Source organism: Aptenodytes patagonicus, chromosome 3 (genome assembly GCF_965638725.1).
Source record: "Aptenodytes patagonicus chromosome 3, bAptPat1.pri.cur, whole genome shotgun sequence".
Classification (NCBI taxonomy): domain Eukaryota; kingdom Metazoa; phylum Chordata; class Aves; order Sphenisciformes; family Spheniscidae; genus Aptenodytes; species Aptenodytes patagonicus.
Genome location: NC_134951.1, coordinates 71,819,262 through 71,835,595, shown reverse-complemented (window position 1 = coordinate 71,835,595; position 16,334 = coordinate 71,819,262). Strand labels below are relative to the sequence as shown.

Here is a 16,334-nt window from a genome sequence, read left to right as displayed (position 1 = left end):
AGTGGTTTTTTTTTTTTCCTGAGAGTGGGCCAGGGGGATGAATGCAGTTCAGGCCAGTAGGAATTTGTGAACCGTTTCAGTAGTCCCAGGTAGAAAACCATCCAAAGCAGGAAGGCAGCATGTGTGATGAGGTGGGGGGCAGCTCTGGTGGTGCCTCGGTGGGTCTCTCCTGGCAGAGGGCTGGGGACCACTTACGTTCCTGCAAGGGGCTGCGGCTTCTCTCCAGTTCCCCAAACTGGGATCAATGGAGGCCATAAATTTCAGGTTTGTTCCTGAACTGGTGACAGTGGTTTGTTTGAACTAGTCTCAGTTGCAAGCCTGAGAAGATGATGAGAATGTTCTTGTGCAGGCATCTGTTTCTAGCATTGAGTCAGTGCAAGGTAGGACAGATAAAACATTACCCGATTTGAAACAGTCTTTGAAAATGTGAACAAAATGTGAAACTAATTAATCTGTTTTCATGTCCAAGCTGTATGACTGTCATGAAAACAGAACAAATTGTATTGCGGCAAAATGCTTCAAATTATTAAAGTGATTTTGGTACAGTGAGGATGAAGTATTATTTTTAAATTCAATGTGAACTGCTAAAGTTCTTTTAACAGTGTAATAAGCAGCATGTTAATTAACATTGTCAAGCTGTTTCGGGGTGTAACACTGTACAGAAATACTGTTGTTGTAAGTTAGGAATAGTTGTGTTACATGCAAATACCAAATTCATTAGTAAGTAATACAGACAATCCTCAATGAGTTCAAATTTAAGTTTTATACCTCAATGCAATTAAATCTTTTTAATAAAATCTTCACTTTTAAGTTACTAGAAACTGGCAGAGAATTAGCGGTCGACTGTACCGTAGTTTAGTCTTAACTCCTGCAGAATTTAATTTAAACTTGTTCTAGAATATATGGGGCCTTGCAAGTAACATATAGCTGCCCATGGCTTAAAGTTGTAATAAAAATTGTTTGTCCTTCTGTCCTTTTAACTCTTGTGTCTGTAATCATCTACCACTAGATGAGTGGTTGCACTTAATATTTGTTGTGTTATGAACCACAGGAAATCTGGGAAAGAAGCAGCTCGTATGTTAATCTGACATTTGCTGCCAGGCATATAGGAAAGCATTCTTTGTGGAAGTTGGCTATTACAGTTAAATGAGAACTCATAATCAAATTTAATATTCAGAAAAGATTGTTGCCTGCCATCATCAGCAGTGGCTGACACGACTACTTGTTGTGTACCATAAATCGTTCATGGCTTCCGTTGTCTCAGCAACAGAGGTGCCTAGTGCCCAGTGTATATTCACACTGTCTTGAAATGCTGGGCTTGTTTTCAGCTTAGAAGCAGTTAGTTTTTTTCCAGGGTAAAGAGGTAGAAGGGAGAAGTGATTCCTTCAAACCATTCAGCCCCAAATTCATGGAGCTGAGAACTTTTGCTTCGATGGGTGCTTGTTGGTTGGCTTTTAGAAAGCAGGGCTGCTTGTACGTAGTGAGCAGAGAAATGCCTGACAACAAAATGTCTAGGTGAAAAGTCTCATACAGATACACGTCCTTCTGCCAGCTTTTCCAGCCTCCTTTCTGCGGGACCTGGAATTAGAGACAAGGAAAACCAACAGTATAACTTTTTATGAAGGCATCCGTTCTGGTATGCTGAACCTTTTGTTGCCAACCTACTTCAGAGAGGTCAGATAGATATCAAAAGGCAGAGTGCAACCTTGACTTTTTGCATCTGTGATAAAGCTTGGCTGGACTTGGGGGAAGGAGGAAAGGGGGGCAGGCTTTCAGCAACTGACTTCCAAACTCACACACCACAACTTAAATCCTGGCTTCTAGACAAGCCACCAGTGACCAGCACCTCTGAAAGGCAGTTGTCACCGTACCTTGCTGAGCACTGAAGTGATTTAAAAACAAACTGTTGAAATAGTTAGGAACTGTACTGATCTTGTGCGTAAAACTAATTTATCCTTTTTGAGCCTTTCTTAAGCACATGATGTTTTCAGGAAGGGCAAATGAGGTTGAAATGAAGTTCAATGAACGCTTAACTGATCGAAGTCTTTGCTAGTTAGATTTCTGCTTTTATAAAGTCTTATTTCATAATCATGATGCTGCTATAATAGCCAATAAGTGTTAAGCATATGGCTATTTATCTCTGTGGCAGAGGCTAGTTACTCAGCTCAGGAGTTCAGTGAAACTGTGACTCCTGTTGTGCTACATCTTCTCCCAGTAGTGGGAATAGTTGATTATTGTCCATTTGGGGAATGCTCTGTTTGCTCAGCATTGCTTGTATCATTCCAGGAAACGTGTCAAGCCTTTCTCTTTTTCCCCTCAGTGATTTATGTCTGTATTTATAAGATTATAATAGGTGCTAGCTTGTCAGACTTGGAGAATGATCTTCCAGAGCCAAGTAGCTAGCAGGAATAGAGTCAGGCAGAAAAAGCAAGGATAATTGTCTGTAAACTCACACCTGAGCACGAACACAAAATTGAGGGCATAGCACAGAGCAGCACTCACAGCAGTGCAGACTTACTTTTGCTGAAGGCATATTGACCAACCCCAAAAAACTGCATTCAGATTTTGAGAAGACTTTCTCAGCCCTGTTATTTTAAAGCGAGCGTTTACAGACATGGTGATAGATTTAGCCAAATAAAAATCAACTCCAGTCTATTAGGTCTGAAGCCTTTAAAGTTAGCACGTATAATTACCCCTTAAACGTATCTGTCTTTGTAGTAACATGGGTTTCTTAAGTGATGTTACTGGGAAAGGAGAAGTATTTTATCTTGCAGCGTGGTACTACTGTTTATGTATAAAATGTAGCAAACTTCATTTATGCTTCTGTTTTATAATCTTCCAAAGGGCTGTCAGTGAAGGTATTTGTTTGCCTCTGTGTTGTCTGAACAGTTGTATGGCACCTTCAGTTTAAAGTTCCCTCATTGTAGTTAAACATTTTCCCAGTCTGTATGTTCTTCTGCTGTGTTCATCTATTAATGGTTTTCTGCCGAAAGCAGGCTCTTCCGTTTGCAGCTTGAAGGAGGAATTTTGAAGGTCGGCTTTCTTCTCCTGAGAAAGCAGCAAGTGCACCTCTTCAGGCATCTGCTGCTGCTGAGGGTTTGATGGTATCTGGCCGGATAGTCAGAGGAGATGGGTCAGAGCACGCTGCAAACCTGTTTGGCAGGAATGTTCATGACCACCTGCACCCTGCTGGTTTTTAATTTTTATCCCCTGTTTTTGTATCATTCTAAACCTAGTAGACATATTGCAGCTCTTGTGCTTGTAAGATGAGCAATGCAGAAAGGCCCGAGTCCCTGTGAGATTTTTCATGTACTAAAATGAAGTTAGCATACAACATCATAAAGAAACTCTGGCATTAAGAGCCTCCTTTCAGCTAAACTGGAAAGAGACAATTTAGTTTGGGGGAAAGAGGGAAGTCCTATTTTGCTCCTTTATTTTTAAGTGGTCAGTTACGTATGTGCAATCAGTTTGTAGATTCAGCGAGCAATGTCCCACGTCTGTAACAAAAATCTCTGCAAAGCATTCCAGTGCAAAAGGTGGGGATGCTGAATCATTTTTTCGAACTAAAAACTTCAGTATTTATGAGTATATAATCCTAAAAGGAAACATTTTTCATCTGAACTAGAAAAACTATGTAAAATCTATCATGGATTTAGTATGTTATGCTTAGAGAAAAGTCTTTTTAATGAGTTTAGAAATACAGTAAGATACATGTGTTCAAATGTATTTCTCAAAGTTCTCAAATCAGTGCTTTGGCTTTGATCCACAAAGTAGTATTATTGTTGTTGTTATGATGGTGGTATTTAAAGTTTCTAAATTCTGATTTCTCTCAGTATTTAAATCACAGAAGGTTAATTAAAGCGGTTCTTTATTTTGCAATTGCTTGGGAATATTAACCTCACAAAGCCTGCATTAAATCAGTGAAGTGATAGAATTGCATTTGCTTTATAAAATAACTCTACAAGAGCAAAGACGAAGCCATTTATAGTTCAGTGCCATTAATTGCTTGGCATTTAGATATTAGCGTAGGAGTCTATTAATTAACTTGATAGTAAAACTATTGGAATGCAGGCTGATAAAAACTATTTTGTTTTAGGAGATTAGTGATCATAACTATTGTTGCTCCCCTTACCACTCTCCTTATTACTCAATGATGATTTTCTTTTAATGTTACTCTGAGAGCAAAATTAATATCCCAGAAATAATTTTATCCGTACCTTTGAAATTTAGCAAAGTTAAACAGAATAGTGAGTTTATCAAAGAATACCTGATCATGTAATAGCCTTTTACTTTATGATCCATTAATCTGATAGCTGTTCATAGACGAAGTTGTCTACACAAATGTTTTAGAATATAAATGCACAAATACTGTTTTAAGAAAAAATTTAAAATGCAAATAGTACAGTACTATGAATGAAGTGATAATGTTGTAAAGTCTGGAAAGTACTAATAAATCTGAGTGGTAGTTTTTTTGTTTGTTTTCTGGGTTTTTTTTAGTCCTGTATGAACAGTATATATTCCAAATTTTAGTGGTCTTGTAAATTACACCTCATGGCCAGTTGCAATGCAGCAGTATTCTCTTATGGCCCTTAAATTAACACACATTATTTTCCTCAGAGGTAGGGAAAATAAGTTTGTTAATATTTCCTGGCATAAAATTTACAGCTATTTTTTTTGGCTGCCCATATTTTCTTTAATAATTGAAGATGTTCAGTGTATATATATTTAGTTTTATTTTCCGTATTTTGAATTGGGATTTTGTTGTTAAGACAATGTATTATCTGAATATAGGTCAGCATATATTTTATATGTATTCGTTATCCTTTCTAGTATTTTCCTTTTACTGCATTTCTCTCCTACTGTAGTAGCATTTAGAATAGATTTTGGAGCGTGCAGCTGAAATCTTACGGGGTCTTTTAGTTGTTGCAATCAGATATGGACCACAAAGAATGAAACAGCAAATCAAAGTAAATAAGATACCACTTAAAAAACAAGTTTACCTTTACATGTTGACAAAACTGCTTGGTGTTTTTGTTGTGGGAGAGATGAGAACAATGGTTGGTCTTGGTGAGCTGTCCCTCAATAAATCAAGCTCTGCAAGAGCACAGCCTCTGTCTTCATGTCTTCCTCGTGCTTCTCCCTGATTGCCAAGTACCCATCTTAGGTATTTTCCACATACATGTTTTTAGGTAGAAAATCAAATAAGTAGATGTATATGTTTAGGTTTTGGGTGTCTGCCTAAAGAATTGATAAAGATCGTGCTCCTTCACCCTCACAAAAAAGGAGAGGTTTATTGCTGCTTTATTACCTAGCAGTCCTTTACCAACTTTTAATGAAAGTCACTGTTTTTTCATTGTTGTATTAAAGAGTAGTCAGTGGTTTGGTCTCAGAGTTTTAAGTTTTCATCACTTGTTTCACTTGTTCTCCACCCCCACCCCCCCTCCTCCCACCACTCCCACCACCAGCCTAGTTGGGAATACTTTCTTTCAGAAAAATCACAGTTGTGGTGATGGTGGTGAAGAATTTTCTACCTCAAAGATTAAAGAAATCATTTGCTGCTGTTGGTTTAAACTGTTGTATTGTGCAGTCCATTGAATTGCTTCTGCTGCTGGGTGCTTCCGTCTGTAAATTATTGTCGTCTTTCCACTCCTTGGACTAAGATATTTTTCCACATGGTGGCTGGATTTAAAGATTGTTGCGCAGATACTCTGTGTCTTCACAGGCTGCAAAGAAAGAGAGGACAGTAATGCAGCTAATTTTCTACGTCCAGTAGCCCCGAATGTAACATGCTAACCCTCTCACATACTGAAAAATTAAGTTAACCAAAACAGTAGAGCCCAGCTGAGAAAACCTTCTTTACCAAAATTATTACAGACTTCTTTGCATCTGAACTTCAATTCCTTCTCCTATGATTCTGCTGTTGATAAAATAGTAGGTAAACCTCATTTCAATCATTTCCTTTAAGAGACCTCCATGGTGGAGTATTAGGGAATAAGTTAACAGGTGTCCCTGGACTGTGATATAAATGTTGTCTGTAACGTAATACAGCTTTATATTTGAGGGGGAAGGGGGAGGAAACAAACACACAAAACAGACCTCACCATTCTGGGTTTTTTTAATGCAACCTCCGTGATGTTTTGGGTGTTGCTTGCAACCCTTCCTCACAGATTTGCGGGTTTTCATGAGCCTTCAGATGAAGTCCTGGCTTTTATCTCGAAGCACAGTTCAGCTGTGCCCTTAAGAAAATGCTGAAGAAATGTTTCCTGGTCCCAAGTGAGGAAGTCTCCTCCTTGGGTACCTAGCTCGATTAGCCTAGAGGTAGCAGCTGCTCTCGGTGCAGCTTTTCTCTTTATTCTGTAAGCTGGCTTCAGGCTTTCAGCTCTGCTGTAAGCTGCGGGCAGTGCTCTGACCTCATTTCTGCCAGCAAGCCGTATGCTTGGGAGAGCTTCCTCGGCGGCAGCAGGCAGTCTGGGGCAGGCTGCTGCCCTCTGGGGCACGGAGCCCCCCAGCCTCCCCGTTTCTGCAGCAACCGAATTGAAAGAAATGGCAGGTTTTAAATCCTGTCCCTCTCCTGCGTTTTGTCGGGTTTAGCTCTTTCTGCGGGGTACAGAGCTGTTTCTCAGCCCAGCTTCGCGTCTGGGGTTTGCTGAAGAGATGCGTTCCTCCCGGAGTTTTAGGAAGGACTAGTTTGGCAGGGCAGGACGCTGGCTGGCACAAAATCTGTAAGTCATCACATTAACGTGGTAGTCTGTCCCAAGTGACTATAAAGAATAGGATGTGTAAAAACTGCCAGGGCTCTCTTTCTTTCTCTCTCTCTCCCTCTTTTTTTTTTTTTTTTTAATATAGCTTTGTCATTGAAAGGATGGGCAGGGAGAGGAAGGAGTGGGTGTAGAAAATGAAAGTGTGGTTGGACTGTCCGGCCTTGTAGGGTTTTTTAGGAAAAGTCCAAAAAGCTCTATAAACATGGGAAAATTAATGGAAAGAAAACACTTGTTTTACCCCTTATTTCCAAGTTATGTTTCTCAGATTACCTCTTCAGGTTCTCTCTCATCTCTTCATTCACAGTGGAACTTTACATCCGTAGAACAAAAAAAACTACCTTTTTTTGCCTGTAAATGAAGAACGGACAGCAGTTTATCAGGCTGTGCAATGTGCAACAGTCACATTTTAATATGAACATCAAACTTGCCTATTTTTTTCATGTGGCATGTTAGAAGTATGAGAGAAGAAAACTAGAAGAAATGTCTTGTTTCTGATGAAATCCACTATTGATATGCTCTATGATCCATGGAATGCAATAGTGGCAGAAAGAGAATAGCAAGATAAGGGTTTCTGAGAATGATTTCATCCTGCATCTTGCTTAACGTGGCTCCTGGAGGCCATATAGACGAGACACATGTGAAAATGCACTAGAGCCTTTAGGAAGAGAGACCCTTCTCTCTTGTTAGTTGGCTCAGATTACCTGTTACGTGACTAGAAGCTATGCTGTCCAAACAAACAATGTTCTTCCTGTAAGATATGGGGGGCTTCTTTTTGACTGTATTTGTGTTTAAAATGCTTTCACTGCAGGGGAAAACCTTCCATAGTTAGGTAGTCTGAGTTTCTAATAAATTCCTGAGAGTTTTGATGGACTGAGCCTTAATAATATATTTGCTTACCTAAGTTAACTATCTTTTGCATCAGCTGCTGCCTACGCAGAGTATATTTTTTTTCCTTACCCCTCCAATGTCTTAAGATTTAACTTAGTTGTTATTCAGTGATAATTGTGATCCTGAAGGGAGAAAATGGTGTTCCCATTACAGATTTTTTTTTTTTTTTTTTTAAATTAGCTTAAAAAAGAGATCTAGGAAATACTAAGTTTTCGAATGAAACTACAGATATCTTGGAAGAGAAGGTATTAATAACATTGAAGAAGATGATGAGGTATCTTACTGACAATGACTGGTCTACACCTGAGGCATCCAAACTGGCAGGTTTTCCAAATTTCTCCAGGTACATGGTAGAATTTTTCTCTGAGGAGTTAGATATGATTTCTGGATGAATTATCTCCTTTTGGAAAAGGAAAGGACTATTTTGCTTTGGCACTTCTCTGAAGCTCTTGACTCCCTCTAGTACCTGTAATGAAGATGAAGACCGAAATTAACTTGGTAAGGCAAAGTATCATCTTTGTTTCTGAGGGCACAATCCTGCCCTGGCTTGACTGCGGGGAAACGATAACCACCTGAAAGAAGAGCAGTCACTGCTTGCCAGCCCCACTGAAGCAACAGTCAACAAACAGTCAAAAAATAGCGTCAGCATGTTGAGGTAGACGCCAGCCTGTTGCTTGCTGTACTTCAGGACAGGTGCTTTCCTTGTCTCCATTCAGGTTTCCATGGTGGTGGTAGGGGGTTGGCCTGAAGTTATTTACATATTCTGGTTATAAGCAGGGTTTATTCACTTCATCACGTAAACACAGACTAGCATGTTGAAGGGGATTACCAGACTGCACTGGTAATCCACCTCCGGTGGTTAGCACTCTCTTCTTTTTTGTTGACGTAATAGGTGCTGGGACCTACCAAACAATTTTTTTCCTGCAATCACCTGTTCCCTCTGTGCAGTAAGACTTGCTTGCTGGTTTGTGCGCAATGCTCTCCAGCTGCAAGATACCAATTTCCTTTTCTTCAGGGCTTTAGGTTTTTTGTTTGTTTTGTTCTTTCCATTTCTGATTCATAAAATTCAAGACATATATATGCATTTCTTCTTGACCCAGGATCTTCTGCAGGAGTCCATCTACATCCTGCAGGACCTCTGCAGACCATCTGCCCAGGATTCAAGCAAACCTCTTTGTTCTTTTGTCTTTAGTGGATCATTCCACACAGGGCTGCATTCTGCTGGCCGCTTGCATAAGACTCAGTGTTGCCTGTGCCCCTGGGCATAAATTTTTTTTCTGAGTGCAGCCTTACCTACAATATTCCTCTAACAGGTTGGCTGTCCTTTGTTGTCAGTTTTGTGCTGCCAGAGAGCATACAACTTGGGAGGTGACCTGTTAGGTATTAAGGTTGGGCTAGAAGTTGGCTGTATAGGGATATGTCACCATTCTGGTAAGTAATTTTTTTTTTTATTGTAGCTTTTTACTGCAGAAGGTGGAAAGAGGGGAAATGAGTTGCTACGTATTTACCTACACAGAACAACCAGATACTTGGCTAAATGATAACAAGGAATGTCCTTCTAGAGATCCTAACATTTCACTTGCCTTCTTTCTGTTCCATAGTATCCCTTCAGAGATGAGTAAAATAATCTTGTCTTGTAGGGCTGTATGCTCCTCTTGGCTGCTGCACTGGGTCCCGACTTCCATTCTCAAGTGGTCTGGGAAAAAAAAAATTAACATTTGTTTTCAATTTTGCTGTTGTCATATTGCTGTAGAATTCACTGCTCTCACACTTGAAGTGTTCTAAGGATCAACCAACTGAATCAAGAACATGAGCTAAAATAGTTTTTAATGAGTTTTTCAAATTGAGGTCTAGTATATTATTTTCCATAAGTTATTTTCCTTCTATTTAACCATCACGGTACTTATCTTCCTGGGTGGTCATGTGATCCCTCTGAAATTTGCTGCAGTAGAAGTGGATGAAGCCTGAATAATGTTTCTCACCCAGCCCTTCTTTAAATGTGGTTTCCCCCAAACATTAATGTTTTCACTATGTTTTCATTTTCCATTTAAAATAATTTAAACTATTTAATAATTAGATCTTATCTTCTTCGGTAGAGCTTACAACAAATGTGCATTTCATCTGCATGGTTTCAAGCATTATCAGCACTATATTCATTCAGGATTGCAGAGAACATGTAAATGTGGACAGACTTGCTTGTTTAAAACTAGGTCCAGCTAGAGAGTGAAAGCATGACACTAATTAGCATTGCACATCAAAACGGAAAAGGTTGTCTATCTATGGCCTACTCCAAAATGGTCGCAGTGCAGTTGACTTGGCCTGCAGTTTGGTGGCTGGTGGAGCCGGGCTCGTGGCTGGTTGCACCAAAGGAGGGAAGTTTCCTTCTTCTATTCCGCTCACCCAACCCTTCCCAAGGCCAGCTCTGCTCAGTAATCCATGATAAAGCTAAGGGGAAAAGGGTTATTTTTCTGGCAAGTTTTAAGTTGCACCGTTTCACGAAGTGGTCTAATAAAGACCCAACACAAACTAAGGGGGTGTGTGTCCAACTGCAAGAATTGGAGCAGGCAGGAACAAGGGGCCTTTGACTTTCTTGCAGGCTGGTACGCTGACTCAGCTGGTTGTTCAAAACCTCTGTGTTAGTGAAATCCCACACCAGAATTAGACACTTTAAAAGTCTGTAAGATGAATACAGTAACAGAGAATAAGAGGGAATAAAATATCCCGTTTCTTCCCTTACTCCTCAAACTTGAGCTCAATATACCACAATTTGCAGGGCAAGCTAAAAGTGTACATGAACAGGAGGTAAATAACTTGTCCTGGCTCTGTGGATGATAAGCAATTGGTGGTGGTTGTTACTGTTATTACCCAAACACAATAATTGTATATGGATTGATATCTGAACAGCTTATCCAATACATAGGTCTTAGGCTGTGTATATGTAGGCATAGTCCTTTTCTTTTTTTTTTTTTGTCTACCTGCTTCACAGTATAAATGTTTCGTGAAAACAGTCTAAACTTCAGCTAATTTGAGTATATGTTTATGACTTGCAGATTATTTGTCCCAGTGCCTTTTCTAAAATCTGATGGGGGAAACCCTGCTTTTAGTTATTTTACAACTTTGTTGACAGTTTGTGCTATAACAGCTATGATATGATTGGGTTTGTGCCAAGTTGGGAAGTTCTGAGTGGAAACTTGTAGCCTTCTGTTTATGAAAGCCTGGATTTCTCTCTTACACACATGCTCCTCTTCTATGGGAGGAAGGATTTTCTGTGATTCATAAAAAATCATAAGCTTTGCTTTGAAAGCCAATGTCACTGATGGATAAAATATTGGGAGTCAAAATAAAAAAAATCAGGGATCCCAGGAGAAGATTGAGCCCCGATATCAATGGGGGACTCTTCAGCCATGACTGTAGCACAACACGTGGTGACATGTTCCTCTTCCCCTTACGTTCCCTCTGTTCAGTCCCCAATAAATCCATTCCTAGATGCTAGAAAGAAAAATGACCTTTCCAAACTGAAACTGAGAATTGCCAATTCCGTGCATTTCTTCAGTGACAGACAACTTACCCTAATACTTCTGTCCTTATTTCTTATTTATCTCTCAAAATCTCTTGTATCTATTGTGTAATATACTGTATGTTAACAAAATTTCCTAATGCAGAACTGAAGAAAGGATTTTCTCCATCTGTTTTTCAGTGAAAGTGATACTAAGTGCTATTTTGGTTATGAAGCCGACCTCTTAGTGAAATATGCTATTATTTAATTGTCATTATGTTTAGTATATAAATGGACTGTTTTTATTGGACAATGCATATGTATAAACACATAAAATTATACACACAGCCCCATGCATATTTCATCTGGGAGATTCCCATGCCTGCAACTTACTGAGAGCAAACTGATTCTTCACTTCTCAAGAGCCACTTTCCAAGTTTAGAGTGATCCAAGTATCTAAATGGCTTTACGAAGAAGATAAGAAAGAGTATGTGATCTCAGTCCCGTTTGGAGTGCACAGGTATCTGCATCATAACAAACACAGATGTCTGCAGTATTTGTTTCCAAACCTCATCTAGAATTGAGCAAAAGATTTGAATTTTCCACAGTCAGAAGGGAAAGCACTATGAAAATGGTGTATTTAAAAAGGCAAAGGGTGTCATGTCCAGGTTTTTTTATGTGCTCTTCAGTGTGTGGAAAGACATTTCATAGATAGTCTTCAAATACCCAGGTAAAAGTAAATTCCATTCAACATGCAGTATTTCTCATGAGAGAGTGTGCTCTCTCTTCCCACTCACCCTCCGGTCCCCCTGGAAATTTCAGAAGGAAGCGAGGTTAAAATCTAGCAAACGTGGGAAAAACTATGTACTTTGTAAGGAATTAACGGCTCTTGATTTTTCAAAATATAAAACATGTTTTGCTTCTCAGCAAAATCCTGTAGTGTCTGTTTGGAAAAAGGAACAATTGTGTTTCTAAAATGACGTCTCCTAAATTGAATATTCCATTTATCCTTTTTCACCACTCTTGGTATTCCTGGGTGGTTTTTTGTTGTTGTTGTTTTAACAAGTGGTTCTTATTTGGTGTATTTTTTTAAGAATTAGGAAGAAGAGAGTCGAACGCTGAACTGGAAGTTGGAAGTCTGGGGTTGCTGGGTTTATTACAGAGGCCTATGCAGTGACAACCCCTAGCGTGCATGTGTGTGAGTGTGTGTGTGTGCGCGCGCGCGTTTTTAAATAAAAAGGAAAGCAGAGGTTTGCTCATTTGTTTGCCTATTGTGAAGCTGTCCTGCACCTTTCTACTCCTTTGTACTGGGGTGAAGGCTGCTGAATGGAGGCCTTGTGCCATTTGTTGGTTTTAAACCTCCCTGTTAATCCACAGAAACCTGCTGGTGTGCGCAGCAGGAGAGCTGTGTGACAAGTGGAAATCTGGGCGGGGGGGAGCGCGGGGGGTCACAGGGGATAATAATCATTCAGCCATCAGCCTTTGTCACCCTTAAGCCTAATTGTTACCCTCTGCTGGTAACCACATTGAAGTGCTGGCCTTTTAAGTGTTTCTTGATTTTACTTGGCACAGGCTTAGGGATAGGATCGTTTATTGCTGGGTTTACATCGTATCAGGTTTGCTGGGGTTTGTTTTATTAGCCCTGTTGAATTTTCTCCATCCCTTAAAATAATTCAGGAGAGTCCAAAGCGATGGAAGGGGCTAAACCGCACGGAACAGTGTGGTTGTTAACAAATTTCCCTCTCTCAGGAGCAGGGCTAAAAACACTGTTGCTGTCTTTCCACACGCTGAAGACAGAAAGCTTTCCTGCTCTGCAAGCCAGCTGCCTCGCCGAGTCTGTGCTTGAGCAGTAACTCCATTGATACGGACACTCGGCTGTCAGAACAGCCCTTTGTAAGTAGCAACAAGGTGATGTTCAGGCTGTGGTGGGGTGGGGCAGAGGACAGCTTCCCCTGCCCCTTCGTGCCAGGAGCGCGTGCGTGCTTTCAGGTATGTGTCAAAACTGAAGGTGTGAGGGTGGCTGAAGCAAATTGAACTGGTAATAAACTCGGGAGGGGGAGAGGAGAATTAAACCATTTAAAAACAACAAAGAAAAACCTTTAAGGTGAGATATCTTTTCTAGCAGTCGGGAACTGGTTCTCCAGCTTTCCCTGCCAGTTACACTTGCTGAAGTCGGTATTGCACTTTCTGTTGTTTTCCGTGAAGAAGTTAGTGTAGAAGCTGCTGTAGTAGCTAAAATGAAGCCTGAATCTAAGGCTTTGCAATGGGCAAGTATCTATGCGTGTGAAGTATAAAGCCCGTATTGTGGGATGGGGGGTGGCAAGGGGGAGGTTGTTTCGTTGCTCCCCCTGCCCCTGTGTGGTGGGTGTTGTGTTGGGCCATTACCTAAGACTGCTTGGGCTTGCATAGGGAGAAAAATCTCCAGGTTGCTGGTACAATCTTTGGAGCTACTCTTGATCAAATATGCTTTCTTTCTAACACATCGGATGCAACATGCCTCCAGCAGATGCAGCGACTGCGTTGTGTGCTACGACCTGATAGTCAGTGTTTGAAAGTTGTACCATAGTAGTGATGGTAAATCCAGGGTTGTTAGGGCAGTCTGAGTACCCGGTGTGATTACAATCTTACTTTCAAGTCAGTCTTCCACCTGGCTCAGTACTTTGTCAAAAGGCTTGAGAATACATCTCAAAGTAGGTCAATGTTTTGACCACTTTGTGCTTGCTACTCTTTTACAGTAAAAGGGGGTCCTTTATTTAGCAGGTTTGGTTTTGTGTTTCCCCATGTTCCAGTAGTCAGATTCCCTGCTGCTTGTCGGCATGTCGCTCTGCTCCTTGGATTTCTTTACAAACAGCGCAGGTCACAGAAGTACCTATTTGGGCTTGATACTTCCATCAAGAAGGTATAACTAGTAAAAACTTCTGATCAAAAAACCCATCAGCACTCAACTGTTGTATTTTCACCCTTCAGCAATGCGGATTTAATTGTAATTACTGAGTCAGGTTAATAATTCTGTTACAACTGTTATTGCAGGACATGTCTCAGGAAGGCTATGGAACCAGATCTCAACCCCCGATGGCCCCTGGAAAGCCTAACCATGAAGACTTGAATCTAATCCAGCAAGAAAGACCATCAAGCTTACCAGTAAGAAACTAATGTTTGTTTCAGTATTTTAAAATGAAATCACTTTACGTAGGATTTCATTGCATCTAGGATGAGCGGATGAGAAATATTGAAAGAAGAAGTATTGAACAAGGTTGATCACAAACCGTTTTTAAAAATATGGTGGGAACAGACAGCTTGTATGAGTGGACTTAGCTTAGGCTTGTTCTGGTTCCAAATACCACTATTTATGCACGTCCATGTTTTGTGCTTGTGCACGTGTGTATTTGCATAGAGGAAATGGATTGGGGTTTTTTTGTTTTGTGGGTTTTTTTGTTGGTGGTGTTTTGTTTGTTTGTTTTTTTTAAGCTTTAGGAATTCCCTACTTGCACAAAACAATCTGGTGAGAAAGAGGCGTTTTTCTGTGCCCTTTTCGAAGGATTTCAGTAGATTCTGGTTTAGAATACTGCTGCCAGGAGTTATTTGCTCCAAACCCCAAGCATCAGTAATGAGTGTGACATGTTAATTCTGCTGCTGTCTATTACTACATAAGTGTAAAAGTGGGAATGATAGTGATACTTGGGCTAGGTTGATCTTTTGGTTAGGACATTATTTTTGACTAAAATGTCTTAGTTTTCTGAGCTCTATGCATTCTGGTGTAGGAAAAACTGTGCAAATTAATATACTTTGCAAAGACACAGCAGCTACTTGCATTTTTGAAGTTCTTATTTCACTGTAATGGAGAAAGTACTCCTTAGCCTTGTCTCTGTGTGCCCCTTTTGGTTTGGGGATTTTCTTGTTTGTTGGTAGTAAAACAGCATGAGTTTAAACCAACTAGAATATGTTATAAATGATGAAAACTGTTTATAAACTATGTGACCTCTAGCTTGGAGTAATGTAATGTAAACATATAGGGTATTTCCTGCAGTTCACTGGGTACGTATTCATTTCCAGTTAGCAGAGGGATCCCTCTGAAGAGTTTACCCTATCAAGACACCAAATGTATGTGTGAAATCTGGTAGTTTATTGTATATTTTACCGCTGGCACATGGCACTATTGTCAACCCCTAAAAATAGGCCGATAAACATCTTTGTAGCATTTTAAAGTTGTATCTTTGGCACCTAGGAGAGTATATATGCCACAAATTCTTTACATGACGTTTGAGAGATGCATGTCTCAGGAGAAGCTATGGAAACTGGTGTGAGAAGAGATACCCATTTGCTTTGAACTAGTATTAATTTGAGTTTTTCAGGAAACCTTTTTTTAAAAGACTAATTTCTCTGAACAGGTCTCAAAAATGAATGCTGGCGATTACCTTAAAAATAGTAGCTACTGTGCACATTGAACTGTTTTGGCAACAACTACCTTCTTTAAAAAGCAGTGAAATTAAAAGGGATTTTTTACCTCCCAGTTTTTCGTGAACAGTGTTTATTAGGGTAGAGAGAAGTAAAGTTATTTATCAACTAATGTTTTACTAATTTGCCTGTGGTTTTTCTTAAACAATTGTCCTACTTTTAATCCATGCTCTGTCCTACCTCCATCATCATGATATCTAAGCAGAGTATTGGGTATTATCTGTGTCCCTGAGTGTTTGGTATATTTAGTAACTCATTATTATTCTAGGTATGAGTAAGCTGGTAGTATTAACAGTGAATGTTAACCATTTTGGCCACATAGCTTAAACTCGAAGTTGGTTACAAATGCTGTTATTGAGACACTTGATTACTGAAAAACTTTGATACAAAACCAGAGCACACTTCATATACTCAAAAACCCTGCTGTTTGGATATGGAGGGGAATGGAAGATATTATAATTTTGTATTTTGTTTTGGTTTTGGTCTGGGGGTTTTTGTGTTTGGTTTTTTTGTTTGGTTGGCTTTTTGTTTGGTTTTTAAAAATTAAAAACAAGTGCAACCCATTGTATGTGGTGACGGTGCTTTTTCTGGTAGTGTGAGCAAACTCCCCATCATCTTACTTCCAAGGAAAATGTCTTAGAAATTAGGAGCAATCCATACCTTCAAAGTATGGTGAACATGATAAATGCTTTAATATAACTCTATTTGGGGTATGGATGGCTTGACCGTATAAA

General features: G+C 39.8%; 1 protein-coding gene across 6 annotated transcripts in view; it reads left to right on the top strand.

The window, feature by feature from the left end:
• ARID1B (AT-rich interaction domain 1B) overlaps nucleotides 1-16,334 on the top strand; it is a 339,132-nt gene that overhangs the window by 91,099 nt on the left and 231,699 nt on the right. For all 6 annotated transcript variants that reach the window (XM_076333801.1, XM_076333797.1, XM_076333800.1 and 3 more), the window contains exon 4: nucleotides 14,176-14,286. In XM_076333801.1, the coding sequence (XP_076189916.1) occupies nucleotides 14,176-14,286 (111 nt within the window). The remainder of the gene's footprint in view (nucleotides 1-14,175; nucleotides 14,287-16,334) is intronic.